This window comes from Bemisia tabaci, chromosome 1, assembly GCF_918797505.1.
Source record: "Bemisia tabaci chromosome 1, PGI_BMITA_v3".
NCBI lineage: Eukaryota > Metazoa > Arthropoda > Insecta > Hemiptera > Aleyrodidae > Bemisia > Bemisia tabaci.
Genome location: NC_092793.1, coordinates 26305561 through 26324573, shown reverse-complemented (window position 1 = coordinate 26324573; position 19013 = coordinate 26305561). Strand labels below are relative to the sequence as shown.

Genomic DNA, 19013 nt, shown 5'->3' with positions numbered 1-19013 from the left:
CATTCAAACATACTGAGGATCCATTCACAAAACCCGAGACGTGGAATTAAATCCCTCCTCCTCTCTCATCCTACACCTTCCTCGAAATCCATTACGCACAACTGTGACGGTCCCTGATGTTTATTATCTGTTGGAAGATATTGATTTGTTGCCCTTATACTTGAAGGTGAAAGTCAACTGGGTAAAAACGCAAAGAACAAAAAAAAAGAAGAAAAAAACAAAAGAAGAAGAAAAAGGACTAAGAACGTAATGCGTACATCGCAATATGTTTCCACATGTGAACAAGATCAAATGTAGGGTCATAAATAAATTATGCGGAGCCAGACAGACGGACCCCGACAGAAGTCGCTAGGAAAATAAAACGAGAGCGCGACCCAGCGACAATTTACCACTGTATGTAGAATATCATAATCGGCCGTCATCCCAACGCCACCGTGGTCGCGCTCAATTTTGATGGAGGGACCGTGGACTCCCCTCGCCTGTCGCCTCGCTCCCGGGCCTTGCGACCACCCCGCCGCACAGTGATCCGAAACATTGAATGCGATTGAACATGATTTTTTTGGGATAAAACTGCTAATTTCAAATGTTTTATGTGCCACGTTATAAATTTAAATAGGAACATCATGAAAACCATTGAATAGATAATATGCAGGTGTCTGAAATTTGATAAATTTCGTGTTTAAGTGGAAACTACTGAGTGAATTGATCACGAGGATACCCTTGGTTCATGAATTGAACAGTTATTGCAGAAGATATGACAAAATGATCTAATCTGCTAAAATACGTGCGTTTAAATGGAAAATGCTGCCAGATGACGTCACTAGGCGGTACATTTTCTCACTCTTGAATCTATTTTTATACTATTTCCTTATCAGAAAAAAAATATGAAAAATTCTGTGAAATCAGCTCTTTTAGCACTTTCAGATGAAGCAATAAAAAATGTGCATGCAAATTCTCAATTCTTTTTCAAATCTTCACGCTGTGTATTGATAGAGATACAAGCGTTCAAAGTTTCGACGTCGTGTCCAACTTGAGTCCACTGTGCGGCGCGACGTGCGAATCACGGGCAATGTGGCGCTCACAATATATCTTCATTATGATAAACAGCTCGCACTTCTTTAATACACAAACGTATGTATATTTTAGCCACAATATCATATGCGCGCGAATGTCTGTTTCCAAACAACTTTTTTATACAGGTTCCCTCCGACGACGGGGAATCTATTTCAGGGTTTGTTATTTTATTATGTGCATGTACGTATCCCCCTTTTGTAGCTCTGAAATTCTGTCCCAAACTCACCCCTAATCCCGCGACGCTGCGGGGACAAAAAACGACCTGGATTACTATGATTCCTTTGAAAATTTAAATTCACTCTCCGTCTATAAAATGAATATTACTTTCACTTTTCGTTGCAAATACCGCTTAATGTTCGAATAAATATAACTAACGGAAGAAGTAGTCGAATTTGTGCGACACTTATTTTGATCGCATATTAAATTTATCTTATCGTTGTTATCTTCTTAGATGTTTAGAAACATGTGTAGGGAGCTATGTGCTGTTGGAATTGCAGAGGAGCGCTGACGCGAATTATTTTCAGAAAGTAAAATCCTGGTAAAACAGTGGATAGGAAACGATTGTCGGAGGAGGAGTGAACTTTTCATACTGCCGTGGTAAGGAAGAACGTCATATGAGCCTTCGTAAGTTGCCAAAACAACTTTGATCAAACACGAATTTTCTGGTATATTTAAACATACTTTTTTCTAAGTTTTTAGATTATTTTATAACCTAAAAATTTTAAAAATTTCACGATATTCATTCAAAAGCAATGATATTAACTCAAAAAAGTTGACAAAATTCGAATGTACATGAAGGACGCTTTTCCATTGCACGACAGCGAATGCGCCCCTTAGTAGTGATTACACTGTTCTTCTAGTACAATTTTCTCTAGAGAACGACCCCATAAACTTACCCATCGACTATTGTGGTTATAGTCGAAAATTTCATGTCCAATCTCTCTTGATTGCTCGTTCTACTGTGATGTCATACACAATCCTTATTCACAATCATTCTAAACTGCGAATGTATGTAATTACACGAAAAAGGGCCACAGGCTCTAAATTACGTAACGCACTTTATCGGTATTTTGGATCCCCCTCCACCTTGTAACGCTTTTATGACGTAGGTCCCCATCCTTTAACGCACGTAAAAACAAAACGGCAACACACTCTCTTCGACCCTTCTCTCCCCCTGGAGCGTTATGTTATTTAGGGACGGCCCAGGAGAGCCTATTCGTAATGTAACCTCCACTAATCCTGGGGAGAAGGACCCCGGGATGAAAGTAAAAGCTCCTCTCATGAAAATCTTATCTACAGTAAACCTTATAAACTGCCCCCACATTAGGGGACCGCTAATTTATTTCAGACGGCGAAGGCCGGACGGAACGGTGGCGTGAATTGACGAGACGACAGACCCGCTTCAAGGAGAAGAGACGATATCCGAAAGTCTCGGGAGATACTCGCTGTCTGGGAGGATCTCGACGAAGACGACAAAAGGCTCCTCGGATGCACCGCGGCGAACCTAACGACCCTCGAAAACTGGATCCGCGAGAGACATCTAGATCGAGGAGTCTATTGCAGAAGTGACCTGCGGCTCAAGGAGTACTCGCACCATCCGCGATGTTTCTGCAGTACACGGTCTGGTTGAATATCCAGCGAGATTCCAGTTGATTCGTACGTTAATGTAGTGTTGGCGGAGCACATCTTTGAATTAACTTCCTGCATGCATTGTCTGGGGGCCGAATTGGCGTAGGATCATAGGAAACGGTAGATAATAACCGGGCAGATACCTATCCTATTCCAGCTGCTTCCTTGTTTTTGTCAAAGGCACGCGCTCGAGCTTTGTTTTGGCGGAGCGAGACAAACGGGCCACGGCGCACACTCCGGGCTTTTGATTCCCTCCCAAAGGCGAGGCGTCATCTTTGATTACTTCCCTGGACTCTTTGACCTCCGTCGCGTCTCACGTCGCCTCCTTTCACGTCAAAACGGGTAACCACTCCTCTGCCGTGCTCAATTGAAAAACGCCGTGTGAGCCTTCATACGTTGCCAAATTTCCTACGACCAATCACAAATTTTCGGGAGAATTTGTGATTATTTTTACTCTGATAGTTCAGAGAATTTCGTTTGTAATTCAATCCGAAGTGTTTGAAGATTTCAAAGAAAAATATTCATGACTTTCTTCAAAAATAAAAATTTTCTGAGAGGAAATTTGGCAACATTCGTATGCTCATGCGGGGTTTTTCCTTAGCACGGCAGTACTCTGGCACTGCCTCCTTCGCAAGAGCAACAGTTCGCTAACCGTTGCATCGTCGCTCTATCTTTAAATTGGTTACCGTTCTTTTCATTCCCGCCCCTCGGGAACCTATCGGTTGTTCTAAGGAAAAATGCCGTATGTACATTTGAGAGTTGCCAAATCCCCGCCGATAAAATGTTTATTTCGGGAAAAAATGAGCATATTTTTCCTAGAAATTACCTTTCTGGAAAATCGGGAGAAAAATTCACAACTTTCCCGAGAAATTCATATTTGATTTGAGGAGACTTGGCAACGTGTGGATGTTCATACTGCGTTTTTCCTTAGTATGGCAGGACTATCCAGAGCACTATGCTTGACAAATTTCTACAAATTAGGTTAGGATTGCTAAACCAACTGCTCAACTCTTTGGTAATCAGTAATTATCGCGAGTGGATTTTGTCAAATTTCTCATCCAGATCGGTAGGCGCGCTGTCGTCAGGATTCAGGAATAACGTTTTATTGTCACGGAAGTTGTCAGTGTAAGGCAGTCAGAACTAAGCAGAGTTCCTCTCGTATTCTATTTTACGATACAGTGGCGTGGCGTGATTTGCGACATATCGATTGATCCACCATTTAAACCTATGGAAAAAGATCGATTATCAGGGTGTTCGCTGCGAACACCTTAATAATCGATTCTTTACCATAGGTTTAAACGGCATAATAATCGATACATCGCAATTCTCGCCACGCCACTGTTACGATACTACATACTCGTTGTCATTTTTTAAACCTCTCTCTGACTTCACTTTACTCTGTCATAATTATTTTATACTGTAAAAATGTCAAGTCATCATATTTGTTAGTTTTTCTTGCAGAAAATAAGATAGGAAGGGAGATTTTGAGGCATTGTAATGGAGTTAGATCTTTCCAATATTTAGCTATCGGCAAATGGTATCCTGTACATTCTATTTTGAGACCTACCGACAGAAAGCACTTGGATGATGAATAATAAAAAACCGACCTCTCTTAAAATATCGTCATTGTTTCGTGCGGTGACGACTGTTCAATATGCCGCGAGTTGAACTCACAGATAGCGTTACATGCTGTCATGGCAGCATACACCCAGGGGTATTTAAAAGTATTACGCCGGATCGATAACTTGTATTTGTTGATTGAGCTGATTGAGCTATCAAATTGAAATAGGAGGGATGTTTATAGGTCAAGAAGAGCTGCTTTTTTGACCCGTAACATTTTGAAGGCCTCCCTTAAGGGAAAACGGAGCTAAATTTGTTTTCCTGTCTAAATCTATATTTGGCGATTTAGTCCCTCAAAAGGGCATTGAAAAAGTGAATGTGTTTATATTTATGCTCTGAAGGAAGCAAGAAGGTTAAAAAGGGACTGGCCATTCACAAGTTTTGCTTTGAATGAAGAGAGTGGGGTTGAAAAAAAGCTCATTCATAAATAATGGGAGTCAACGGATTTATTTTGAATGGGGGAAAATTTAAAATTGCTTGTTTTTTTGGACTTAAATTCAATGTTACACACTCATTGGAATGTGGATCAAGTATAAAAATAAACTATTGCCATTGTACTTAATGTTTCACAATTTTCAAAAATAAAAATCTTCCAACAGCTAAATGTAAGTATTGAAATGAAGTCATAATAGAGGTATTTGGCTAGTGGTGGATTTTTCACCATAAAAAAGAAGAAAAACGTCAAGTTTCGACGATTTCTGGACATCAAATAATGTGCTAATGGAGATGACATTACTACGATTAAAAGTTCCCTATCAGCGACTGAATTAATGGAGTAGCTTGGAGATGTTAACTTTTTTGTGACTGCGAGATCCCATGCATGCAAGACATACAAAGACAAAAGATAGCCCACTTTTATTTGCGTTTTCCCCTTCCCTCTTTCCTCTCTTCTCCCTCCTTGTCACTTGCTCATGTATATCGGTGCGTTGGAACAAAAGGAAACTGAATATTTTTTGGACTTCAAAATCATGCGGTCTGATTGCCAATAGACACCCTGCTGAACTCTCCCCTACGTATCTCGTCCGTTGTACCGAAATCTATAATTGGCCCCTCCGTGAGACTTGCATGCAAATTCCGATGAATATTAAGACCAAAGAAATGTTTAACTTAAAACAGGAGCATATTTGTTTCCAATCGGACCTTTCCGTTTCGCATGCAGGGCGGAGAGGAAATCACATCTCGAGAAATTAACGATATGCACGAATTGTCATAACAAAGTATAAGGCGAAAATTATAGATGCGCGATCATTTGTTTGGCAGGGGCGTCAAATATTATGAATAGAATGCACTATTTAAAAATGCATTAATCATAGGTTCGTTATGAGCCTCTGTCTTCTCTGCGTGTGAGGCGCGATCGATCCATGCATTCGTAGCACCGCTCCTTCGAAATTGATGGGAAATTTTCTGATCGGAATAAGATGTACCCGCGTCCGACCGTCAAAACGTAGGAGACACTAGGCGTCTTAACTGCGGATTAAGAGGCACTGTTCATTAATGAAGTCATGAGAAATGCAAATCGATCACACGTTTGATTGAAAAGTTAACACTCGAGTGAGAGGGAATGAGAGCTGTGAATACCGTATTCATAGTCGTTTTTCAAACAGCTCCTTCTTAGAGGGGCCCGATATAGTTCACGTATTATGATCGCGGGAAATTTAAGGAGGCTCTTAACAGAGCATCAAAGCAGTACCATTTTTCAAAAACCTCGTGTAAAATTCAACATAAATGTACGAAATCGAGTCAAATGAGGTGAGTCGTTGATGATGTCCGTCCTGATTGGACAAAACGCGTCCGTATTTTAAAGATTTGACGTGCACGTAAGTGTTTAGAAAAAAAAGTTAAACATAACTCTTTAACTTTTTTATTTTTTAAAATTCTACATCATAAATTTGGAAATAAATCCTTAAAAGAGATTAAAATATCTCGCCACTACAAAAAGTACAAATTGCTCCAGGAAAAATAGTGCGGGTTTCACAAATTTTAAGGCAGGTAATGCCTGAGTGTTCACCAAAATCATAGAAATGTTAGATTTTACCGGAATTACATGAAATTGGTCTTTTACATGGTGCAACATTTAAATGAAATGCCTTCTCACACTTACCTCAATCGCATACTGAACCGTATGGGGTCTTCCTAGAAAAAAGCTGTTTAGTGAATGACAATAAATGCGGCCCCATAACACTGATTCTTTCTTGCATGCCGATGGACTATAAGCTTTTTTAGATCGCCAATATGTTTGGTAAAACATAATTTTATGTTCTTCTCTAGGTATTCATAAAAAAAAGTTTGTGAAATAAAATAATGTAGTTATTCAACACATATATAAGAAATTGGTTAGAGCAAATTTTACTAAACAGTACGTGCGGGCTGAATATTTTGCAAGGAAATAAAATATAAATTTTTCCGAACGAGTTCAGTGAAAAAAAACATCGAAAATTAGCAGTCCTCATTGCGATTCTCGATTAGTTCGACATTTGTTCTCCCGTTTCTCTCCTCCGATTATTTACTCAAACTGAGTCCCTGCTCATGCTGTGAACCCAGTCTTCATTTACATACGATTTCTCATAAAAACACGAGGATAATTGTGAAAATAATGAGAACAAATTTTCCTAGAAAGTCCGTGATGGGAGTAAACACGGAGTTGCAGGACGAACTATAATATTCAATTAGTAGGGGTAGGAATAAGTCGATGAAAAAATCTGAAGTCTCTGACATGTGGTTTTTGAGTTGGAGCATGAAACGTGCTCCCTGCTGCGTTGACAATCATTCACACCACGAGTGAACATTGAAGAGGGCGATGATTTCGATCCGACTGATCATGCGTTGACTCATGCTACCAGAAGCTACTTGATATCCGAATAGCTCCATCAAAGAGAGCGCCGCCGCTTTGGCGCGTAAAATGCAATAATTATCCGTTTAACAGAGACAACTTAAGTTTTTTCTTCATCGGAGTCTCGCGACCAGTCGAGGACCAAGGCTTGTGCCTCGAATCGACAGATTAATGTTTTCAGGCTTTTAAACTCTGTTATGTGACTGTTAAGAGGTGATTTAGTCAGTTTCAGCCGCCGAGTAATGATCTAACACTCATTTTCCGGCATGTGTCTAGGGTACTTTACCTGCATAATAATTCTGACTTGAGTATATTGAAGAGCAGGTTTTTTGAATGAAAAATACGTCAATAAATTTAATTGTTGTGTGTCACGTCTGCTGGGCGCGTGTTCCTTCATTTTTGAAAGAATCCTGAGATGATAATTTAGTGTTTTTATAAGACGTTTTAAAAAGTGGAATGCAATTGCATCTTCGGTCAAGTTCGGGGCGCTGTAGCTTGGAGCTCTGAGTTCAAACGTAGGTGCTGAAATTTATCCGTTCCTATTTTCTTTCTTTCAGCATTTAGCATATCTGTTTTTAGCAGAGAATCAGACACGCCCTCACCGAAAATTTGCATCCGAAGATTTCCTTTATGCAATGTATGTGTTTGAAATGTTAGTGTACGCACAAATAATATGTTTATTCTGTTTTCTGAGTGTGGAGCGCATTTAAAACCATTAATTTTTTATCGATAATTTGCATTATCGATGATTAGATGAATGTAATTAATTTAATTGAAACATCTCTGGAGCATAAAGGAGTAAATAGACACAATCATGCACTTCGCTTTCGTATCGAAGCTCCTATAGCCGATTCTTAAGATGTTAGAGGAAATCCCGCTCTGTTTTTAAATAATTTAAATTATTTAAAAATCAGTCTGATTCATTAACTTTTGGTTAAACCGACAGGACGCGTTTCGGCCTGTCTCCTGTCTGGTCGGCATCATCTGTGACATGAATCCAGAGTCAGTATCCCGACGAATGATGCCTGGAAGGCCAAAACTCGTCGGTGTGACAAAAAGTCAACAGAGCAGACTATAATGAGTAAATATTTAAATATTTTTAAATTATCTCAAACCTCATCCGGTACTTTCAAAATTTTAAACCACCCGCTCTATCTTATCTTGCAAATAAGTATCTTTCACACAAATCCTCGTGGACCGCTGAAACATGCAAATTGGTTCCCATACTCTTCCATCGTCATCCCTTACCTTATATTCCATACCTTAATTTCCACGTGGACCCTATTGTTCATACAACTCCATATTCTCCACGGCTCATGTGGGAAAGAAGATACGCCCTTACTTTTGAGGGGCGACGCTATCTGCGTCCCACGCTCGTCGTTCACCCTGGGTTCGATCATGCGTATCAAATCCTAAGATGGCAGAACAGATATTGGTTCAGATAATCTCCCACAGCCTCCGGAGAGTGAAATTAGTTCCAAACCGCGTGTTGGCTGTATGAAGTCCACCGATGCCCTTGAAGCGGACGTGTCCAAGAGAGGTTTGAAAACAGAACTATTCAGAGGACGATGCCTTTTTGTCGTGTGTGTTGAAAAAAGACCGAGGGATGAGGAGGAAAGGGGGAGGGAGAGAGACAGAGAAAGCTCGAGTTGTCGTCAGTTTAATCTAACCGCGATCCTATTAAGCAATGACCATTAACCAGAGCGCAAACCATTTCCAGAAACTTAATGTCGCGGAACCTGGACGCATAATTTAATATCTGCGCCAGGATTGCCGAATCGCTTATCGAGTGACCTCTATCGATACATCCTATTGCTGAGATAGGGATGTATCGAATCGTCATCGAACGTCTTGAATCGAGAAATCCTTTTGCTAAGATAGGGATTTATTGATTCGTTGTCGAACGCCTTGAATCGATTGATCCTATTGCTCAGATAGGGATTTATCGATTCGCTATCGAACGTCTTGATTCGAACCGCTGTCTCCATCGTCGCATACCATGTATTTATGGGCGATTCGAATCCATAAATCAATATAGAGATGTCTTGTTATGAGAGCGAGCTGTTTCTTAAAGGGAACAAGTTCATTTTTAAATGAATTCTGAGTGACATAAAAGTAACAGCGTTTTACGGTTACTGTGAAAATGAACTTGCTCCCTTTTTGAAACAACTCGTCCAGCAGCAACGGCTCCTCTCGAGCTTTCGTTCCGCGGTAGCTATCCGCCCCCCCCCCCCCCATCCTCCCCTTCCATTCCCAACGTCTTCAGCCAATTTTACGGCTGTCTCCCCACCAGTGGTGCCGCAAATAATTGACGGAATTCTCTTTGCAAAATGCAAAATTGCCTAATAGTAGGGAGGAAAGAACATAGATTCAATTTTAATTTAAGTCCAGAGAAGAGTGAATTGTCATCGACGAAAGACGAAACAATATATTTGCCCCCTCCCCTCCAGTCTACGAGTGGAGTGACTATTGTTGTCTTTCTCTGCCCCTCGGGCCCTCTCCCTCTCGGGCGAGAATACTTTTCCAACTTACCTTCAAAAATCATTACTACAATTTAGAAAAAAAAAATTTCATACTTTTGAAATACGCACTGAATTAATGACGCCCAGTAAATCTCGGCACCTTTTCATCACAATCTTCTAAAATCTACTGTTTGGATGAATTGAGACAGGCCAAACTCATGCTCCGCGTGGTGTACAGTGAGCATTATTTCTAACTTTCTACGCATGTAATAAAGCCCATTGAAAATATCACGAGGAAATTATGAAAATGTTTTACTATTTGTGGAGGAACGTGAAAGTTCTCGATGTCATTACCTATATTCCTGTCTGGTCCCTCTTTCCATTACGGAGAGGACAAGAGAGAGCTTGAGAAATTTCGGAGCCCAAGGATTAACGCTCCAGGCAAATACGTCCTTTTTCAGCTCCTCGCGAAGGGGTATATTATGTCCCTCCTACTCCAAAATTCCCAAAATAGATCAGATACGATGATATAGTCTGAAAACTTTTGATGAGACATACTAGATCGACCAGGCTGAACAGGAAACAAATTTCAAAAATAATGCGACAAAATGCAAGCCACGGAAACGTGCCTGCTACCTCGGCAAGATTTTACATACGTCGTGACTAATAATGCGACAGAAAAGATAACAATTGCGGGGCTTGGACGACATGGCGCATAAGTGAAGTTTTTGAAAAAAATGAGATATTAATGATTTTAAATAAGACTAGTCTCAATGCATATTCTGTAAAAAAATTTGCTCCCAAATTCCAACTGTTTAGCATTAAAAAGTGAACTTCCTTTCCGCCATAAGGGTTCATGTAATTTCGAAACTTCAAAGACATATCTCTCGAATTAGCAAAAACTGCAATAATGCGCCTTGTCCTCCAAGCCCCTCATACCTCAATTGACTTTATTGAAAGAGATGTAGAATCTAATTGTATCTGCTGGAGTCTGACATTTAATTCGTGATACTTATATGAAACTTAAAGAAAGCCCATGAAAACTCATTTTCAAGAAAACTAATGTGACTTACCTGGAGTTAGACGGCGAGCGATTGACTTCGATCTCATCTTAAACAGTCCTCCATCACTATTTGACTCTTCTTCTCGATGATAAGAGAAATTCGCAGATCAAACAAATCGACAATTTAAACTAATGGGGTCGAGGTTTTCTATAGGCCTTCGAGCCAAGAATCGCATTTCGCAAATTTGAACCACCTCTTCCAACAGGTAGAACCACCGACCTTTTTCTCTGACGTTAACAATTATCACTTTCAGTCACTGTCATTTAACGATGATCGGATCGTCCTGATTTTTACACATTTTGAAGCTGATGATAGAATGCTTTCCTCGCATATAGACACATTCAAGAGACTCAACCATTACTGATGAATACAATACTCAATATATATTGGCATTTTAAAAAACCACACACAGAAAAAAGGTCGATATAGCCGGTTAAAAGTAGAGAATATTTCTTGAATTGCATATATTCAATGAAAATCCAAATGAAATGAATATAATTACTCTCTTGTTTTAATCAAGAACTAAAAAATGAGATTTCGTATGAAATTTCGCCGCGATTAATTGTCACTTCATTGAATATAGTCGTAAAACATTGTGTTTTTGACAAGATACAAAATTATACTCAATAAAAATGTACGTAATTCTGTGCCGTAGATAAGTTACTTGTACCTTTTCCGCGGAAACTTTCGGACCCTCAAACTTTCAAGTCAAGCCGTGCGACATATAACGATGTGGTTGAAGCGACGAACTTGACGTTCCTACGTCAAATATTAAGGAATCACCAATTATTCGTCGCTGACTTTCGATGATGATGCATAGCAACAATTGAACCAAACCGATTATCAATAGCGAAAATGGGAGGAAAATATTACACGTCACTTTGAAAGGGCGCAACGAGCAGTAGACCACTAATTCATAAGCGGTGCCGAGGAAGCATAAAACTCCTCGAATATATAATCTCGGTGGGCAGGAGCTCAGACTGAGAACCCTCTGCGCAAAATGTGTTTCCACGGTGAGGTAGCGAGGAAATATCCAATAAAGGAAAATCCAGGTGATAAATGTTGTCCTGTAATAGTATGATCATATCCCATAATGACGGTGAGAAAGAAACCGGCAGAAGAAAACAATACAGAGGAAAGGACGAATAGCTCTCCTCTCCATCCTTTTTTCCCTGATATATTGTCTCCTTTCTTCCCACCTCCCGGTCTGCCGAGATTTCCTCGGAGGTGTAGCGCGACCGTCTCGTCCGTCACATGACGCGGTTCCAGTTATCGCCCTCGTCCTTCTTCGGTGCCGCCGCGGAAACACCCGACCGCGGAAGAAGGTGTAAAGGAGACATGATAGCCGCTGACCAATGAGAAACAAGAAGTGAGACACGGTGGTCACTGGCTCTCTCGACTTACCTGCCCAGCCGCATCTGAGAGCTTTCTACCAAGCTTTTCCTCTTCTATCACTCGTGCTCTCATCCCCCCTCCCGGCCAACTCCCCCTCCCCCCATCGCTCTCCCCCACCAGGAGCCCCAGGCCACCAACCACCCACCGGCTCTCCCTCTTTCCTCTCCGCGCGGGTGTCCGCAGAGATTCCCGTCATGCGCTCTCCGGCTCGAAATCCTTGTCCACACAAATTCACAGAAACACTCCCTCCCAACGCGGTAAGCATCGAGGTGGAAAAATGCACCGAGGAAATCTTGCGCACATCTTAGTCACCACATAATTAGAAATTTTCTTCTGCTGAGGGGTGTCTCTATTTCCACTACTATCACCATTTCGAGTTGGTTTGGAATCGATGGACGGTGGGAATCCCTTGAATATCGATTGCCAAAGTACGGAATCGTTTGCGACGTTGCAGATTTCCTGCGGGACTACCTAGCGTCAATTCTTGGAAACATCCGTGATTTTTTTTGGGGGGGGGGGGGGGTGCGTAGAAAACTCTGTGAGAACATCATGTGCTCTCCAGGGCCGGATTTACCTACTTGCCGCCCATGGGCCGCCTGTATTTTGCCGCCCCCCTCTCATTCGTTTTGAAATATCAATAAAAACCATCAAGTGAACGTGCCAGCGGGGGAGGGGTGCATAAGACGCGTTTACTCGTGTTGGACCCATTTTTTGGGAAAGCCCTGCTAACACTACTAGCCAATAAAGTTCACGGGACTTTGCGCGAAAGTTAAGTTCCGTAAACCTATCTTTGTGTGGACAAGGCCTTCCACTTATAAGAAATGAACGAAAAAATTATGAAAGAACAAACATGAATGTAGTTTAATGATTGTAACTTCCGCCGCCGGGCCGCGCAGACTGCATTGTGTTTGGCGCAATGCGTGAAGTATTCCGGCAGTCTTGTAGGCGCTATGCGTTTCACGCCGACCGCTGCTGAACGCACTGTGTTTGACGCAATGCGTAAAGTATTCACGCAGTCTCGTAGGCGCTATCCGTTTCACGCTGACCGCAGTCTGACCGCACTGTGTTTGATGCAATGCGTGAAGTACTCGTGCAGTCTTGTAGGCGCTAATATGTATTACACGCCGACCGCCGCGCCGAGGGCTTCTCCTTTTCATCTCAAGTCCTCGTCATCATTTCTCTCTAAGTCGCGCCGTTCCAGGCCAAATTGCGTGTTTGGTTTATCTCTTAACTCGACTAATTAAAGGTGCTATCTCTTGTATCACTGAAAGACGACAAAATTAGAAATTACTATACTCTCAGGGGAGTCTGCCACGTCAAAATTGATACTTTCCTTTATTAAAAGTGCCTATGAACGGTAATGACAAAAATTCGTCACAAGAGTCGAATTCTGCGGACTGATTATTGAAATTGATAGACAAAGCGATAGACAAAGAAGACATAGGGAGCACAGAGCGATCCTATTGGTTGAAATGGATGGTTCTTATAGACATAGGCAGAAAATAATAGACTAACTATAGGGTCTCGCGTAGGCTTCCGTTAGATACTCTATTACCTACCCTTTTTGTCCATTGCAACTATCCGCTTCCACCGCCCCCTATATCCTTTTTTTCTTCTTGTCTATAGCTTTGTCTATCAATTCCAATAACCGGCCCGCTGGGAGTCAAAATCTCACGAACCCTGCCTTAGTACAGAGGGTGTCTCGGAATAAACATGTCATGGGCACGAGATATTCTCGGCGCGCACGGTTAAAAATGGCCTGGTCTATACACAGGGCGCTTGCTGTAGAGTCCGACATTTTCTTAACCTTTTGTGATTTTTCCGGAAGTTAGCCTATTTATTTAACTGACCGCAGCGGGCATAAGCAATCAAGGGATCTGACACATGACGACAAAAAAACGAGACCCTTTTGGTAAGCACGTGCTGAGCCATGCAGGAAGGCTTTACACGCGAAATTCTGGATTCGAATTTCGTGGCACATACGGCGCGCGTGACGAGAGAAGAGAAAGTAAAAATGTTATGTAACACGTGACTTTATGTATTCACATTTTCCTGTTTTTAGCATTCAACCTGTTTTCACTTTACGTACACGGCAAAAAATGGATTGCTGATTGAACAATTCGATTGCTAAAAAAATGACAGCAATGTTTCAAATGCACATATTTCATCAGTGGAAAGCTAATTTAACCATGGGGGTAGTTAAAGTAGCATTTTGTTGTCGTTAAAGTAGCATTTTTTTGTTGTAAAATCTACATTGAAGCATTGCAGTCACTATTTTTAACTACGGAATTGTTAAATAAGCAATTTAATGTTCTCCGTGTAGATAGGACTTTCACTCACCCCTTCCGAGAGGGGCGATCTATAAATTATGTTCCACTCAGGTGTAAATGTGGTTTCAAGATTTTGTTACGGACCGTTACAAGAGGCGAATTTCCTCAGGTATGGATCGGATCGACTTTTCCGACCGAATCGGCAGGGTTGCAACCCGAAGGAGAAAAACGATCTGCTAAAAATCTCAAGTACTAAATTCGGTTATTAGATGATTCCTGGCCAACGTTTGAATCCATCAGTGCTCCCATTTCCTGGAATTAGGTAATATCGAATTTCGGAACCTTTGAAATTTTCTTGAATTTTTCCGGGAACTTTTGAAATTCCCGAAATGTTCCGGATCTCTGCATTTTCCGGAACTTTTGAAAAAAAATCTAAAAGGAATCCCGGAACTGTTGACGGACATGCATGGAAGCACTGGAATCCATCCACTTTTCGACCCACCTGAAATTTTTCGAGAATTTTTGACGTGATTGTCATTTGCTGCTATACTGAAAAAAAAATCTTTGTGTATTTACTAAGAAAAGGGTAAAATTACCAAGAATTCAGGGTTCTATTTGATCCCAGTTTTTTCTTGGTAAAATTATCATTAATGGAATTGGTAATTTTACCGAGAAATCTCGGTAAAATTATTGAACTTTCTCGGTAATTTTACTGGACCTTGGTAAAAACGCCGATATTTTTTTATCGACTGTGGTAGAATTACCGAGATAAAATGGCAAAGGTACCGGGAATTGATTACCAATAAAAGTGGTATTCTTACCTGAAAAAAAAACAGTAAAAATACCGGATTTTAGGTAAGCTTACCAGTCTGTCTTGGTAAAATTACCAATAATTGGTAAAAAAAAAAAGTGAGATGGTAAAGGTACTAACGGACCTTGGTAAAAACGCCGAGAATTTTTTTCAGTGTAGTATACTATAAACCAAAATAATGATGTAGGTGCACCATCGTCTGGAGGGAATCGCATTTAGTCGTAATGAAGTCCAGTATAGTAAGTCAAAATCTTGACCAAGTCCATTCACAGAAATTCGCCTCAATGGTGGAAAAGTGACGAGTGCAGGGTTACGTCACAATTTTATTGCTCATTACATGCAATTTTTTTCTTGATTTTTTCACTGCATATCCTGTTTCAATAAATATATTTTTAAAATCAGTGCCTCAACCAGCAGTTTTTTCCTAGTTATTTTTGAATCCCTCCTGTTCGTAAGTGAACCGCGGAAAGCATTATAAAGAAAACATGGCTCATGTGAAAATTGCGATACAATCTTACTTCACAGTAGCGAAAATATGAGCTCCTAGTTAAAAAAGTAATTAGCATTAAAAGTGGTACCTATACGCTACCGTGCTAAGCAATAAGAACGCCGTAAATCCATCGAGATTTTCCCTCGTTTTTTGGAACTTAACACTTTATAAAATGAAAACTGTTTTACGTACGCACCTCTCTTCAGGTTGTAGTTCTTGATAGCATTTGCAAAACATTTCTGTAAAAACAATGTCCCAAGATAACAAGATTTTCTGCTATGATACCTTTTATCCAAAAAATGTAAAATGGCGTTTACGGCGTTTTAGCGTTGAACGTCAATACGCGAGTAATTGTATAGCTTAATGTAATAATGCTTAATGTTTTTTATGGCAAATGCTGGTCAAAAGTTCATTCAGAACACCAGTAGGTAATGTGGTAATTACTAATTTTAACTATAGTTTTTTTCACTGTAGAGTGTAGACAGCCCCACAGGAAAAGAATGTGCTGTATTCTGGCCTGGTAGTTTTGCTTTCAAGCCTAACCGATTATGTCGTTACATCCTTGCGTCAACTTTCGAAAAAAAGCGCCACCTGTTGGAGAAAGCAGCACACCAAACGGGACGTGGAAATCCCGTGACGCATCATCGAGAAAAAGTATACACATCCTGACGGGCGAGGGCTGAGAGATAAGAAAATAAATTTAAATTATGTCCACTTGAATTTTATAGAGGGAGATGTATAAGATAATAGAGTTTTAATAATGCACTTATCGGTTGAGCTCGGCATTAAAGCTCACGCAAAGTGGACAGTAATGCGGTTTGCCGACACGCCACACGATCTCCGTTAAGCTTCAACGATCGTCGGCGTTAACTACAACCCTTTAGCCTCCTCGTCTGTTCTGACGTGCTAAGGGAAAACGCCGTATGAGCCTTTGGGTGTTGCCAAATTTCCTTTGATAAAACACAAAATTCCTGGTAAACTTATGAATATTTTCCTCCCGATTTTTCAGATAATGTTGTTTGAAATTTCACCCGAAGTTCCTGAAAATTTCAAGGAAAAATATCCATAACTTACTTTTAAAAAAAAACACTTTATCGAAGGAAATTTGGCAACTCTCGAATGTTCATACGGCGTTCTTCTTCACCACGGCAGTGTTGAGCTGATTCGAACCTCTTTAAGCTCGTTCTTTTATACTCAGGTCGTGTTGCCTCAGAAATTGCTGCACGGAACGTTTAAAACCCTTATCAGCATGTGTAACGTGATACGTAACACTCGTTCGAACTTATTCATAGAAAACTTCAAGGGGATATTTTGGTTTTGTCTTCAAGCAAACTCAATCGAAAATTTTGAAACAATGCAGTGAAAAGACTCATTTTTTCACTTTCAACATTGGTATACTTTGCCAAAGAAAAGTACATTTTTGGCAGCAACAGGGGATACTTTGAAAATTTCTTTTGTCATGGGTTGACTTTTTTACTGTATTAAGTAGTCATCGCAAATGTCGCCGCGGCGATTGACGCTTCGTACGGCTCAGCGTTTACTTCAATTTTTTCTCGCGACAACAGGCAAAAAACTTGTTGGAAATCCACAGTCAAATAAACCGTGAATAATTTTTTTAATTTTCAGAAAAATTAAGGAAGCATACGGAATATTTTCGATTTTTTTTATACAATCAGCGCATGATACAATTACAGGAGCCAAGAAAAAAAAAAAAAAGTATAATCGACTTGAAGGGTATAAGATAACCCAGAAAACAATGAACGAGAAAAAGACACTAAAGAATGTGGCCCAAGCTTTATATACCAAGGTAGTAAAATAGTGCTAGGTCCACACTATTTTGTGGGGGAAACATTGAACTCTTTGAACTTTCTGGTCTTAGGTTCCCTGCAAAATAGTGTTGACCCAGCACTATTTTACCACCTTGTTAAACAGTGAACTGGAGTAATAATTAAATAATCAATTCGTGGGTTGAAATTAACTTAATCTCCTAGCCTGTAGGACAACATTATACATTGAATTTTTGCCATGTTGATAACAATTCCATTGACTTTACACCATTCAGCAAGTGTAAGTGAGACTTCTATTGATAGTGTTATTTTATTGTTACACTTCAAGGTTATATCCAATTATTACCATGACGCAGCTTGGAGAGGTTCAGTGCGATTTCTACCAGGAGCGACTTGATTAGTAACAAAATAAATACCTGTATAATTATAGTCAAGTTTGTCCCAATTTTGTGTTTAGGAAACCACATTCTTCAGCATGACCTACATAAAAATTTTGTTTGAATTTATTTATTTATTTTCTCTGTGCTCCTTAACAGTGTAACTTCTGTGTAACTGAGGTCTTCATAAACTACAGGAAAAAAATGTTCACTTTTTATCAAGCAAAACTGAACGCCGTAGTTGCAAGATAGTGATAAAAATCCATTATCCTGCAAAATGAATCGCAAGTAAATGAATGTTTGAATCTGACCTATGACAAGCCTGCTTTACAGGATAATAGGGGTAGCATGAAGAAGGGTTGAGGGATAATCATAAATCGGGTAGAAAGCTGGTAATCGCTGCACAATCACCGCTGTTTATCAAGGGCATCTCTTCGCATGAGTTATTACCGTATTATGTAAATTTCACACCGAATACTTGATGTGTGCTCGCCTTTAAATTGGCTTTTTATAATATCTGCAGGTAGACAGACACGTAAGCTAACGCCAATTATTAAACAGCCATTAAAGTTTCTGGCCTGTTTTTGCCTCTTGTCCTCATCAGCCAAGTAAACGGGGCATCTGCAAATGAACTTCCCACTAAACTGAGGGAACGCCAACTGACCTCTACGCGGCCCAAACTCAAACAAAAGAGGTTGCTTCGCTCCCTGAAAGGTAGCAACATTGCGTCAGTATACTTTGTTAAAAAGTATGTTTTGTTTCCATGGAGGTAAAATCGAGTCAACTTTGACCAACAAAATGTTTGCTCCAGTGTCACAGGTTATTTCATTTCACCACCTTTCAAAATGTCTGCTCAAACATTTTGATGCATTGAGTTTTTCTCTTTTCAACAAAAACATAGTTACTGCCTCCTTGATTCATGGATAATTATATGATACACTACGCATTATCTGCCGAATACCATGATGCGTTTTCAAAGATATTAACGCCCTCAACTAAAGGCTCGAAAAAAAAGCTAGCAACTAAAATCGATGGCACTATCCTAGCAAGCTGAAGCCTCAAAAAGTCAAAACAGCGATGCCCACACACCTTTATTCAATTCGGTCGGAAAACGTTTTTATGCACATCGGACGTTCGCTGCAGAGGATCTGAAAAAATGAATAAATGAATACGCAAATACAAAAAAAAAACTTGGCTGGTGGAG

At 40.3% G+C, this 19013-nt stretch overlaps 1 protein-coding gene across 1 annotated transcript in view; it reads right to left on the bottom strand.

Annotated features, from left to right (window-relative positions):
* The window catches only part of LOC109041352 (transcription factor hamlet), a 128079-nt gene extending 116920 nt beyond the window's left edge, over positions 1–11159 (bottom strand). Inside the window, exon 1 of the mRNA XM_019057694.2 lies at positions 10689–11159. Coding sequence (XP_018913239.2) covers positions 10689–10725 — 37 coding nt within the window. The 5' untranslated portion in view covers positions 10726–11159. The remainder of the gene's footprint in view (positions 1–10688) is intronic.
* Between the last annotated feature and the right edge of the window lie 7854 nt (positions 11160–19013).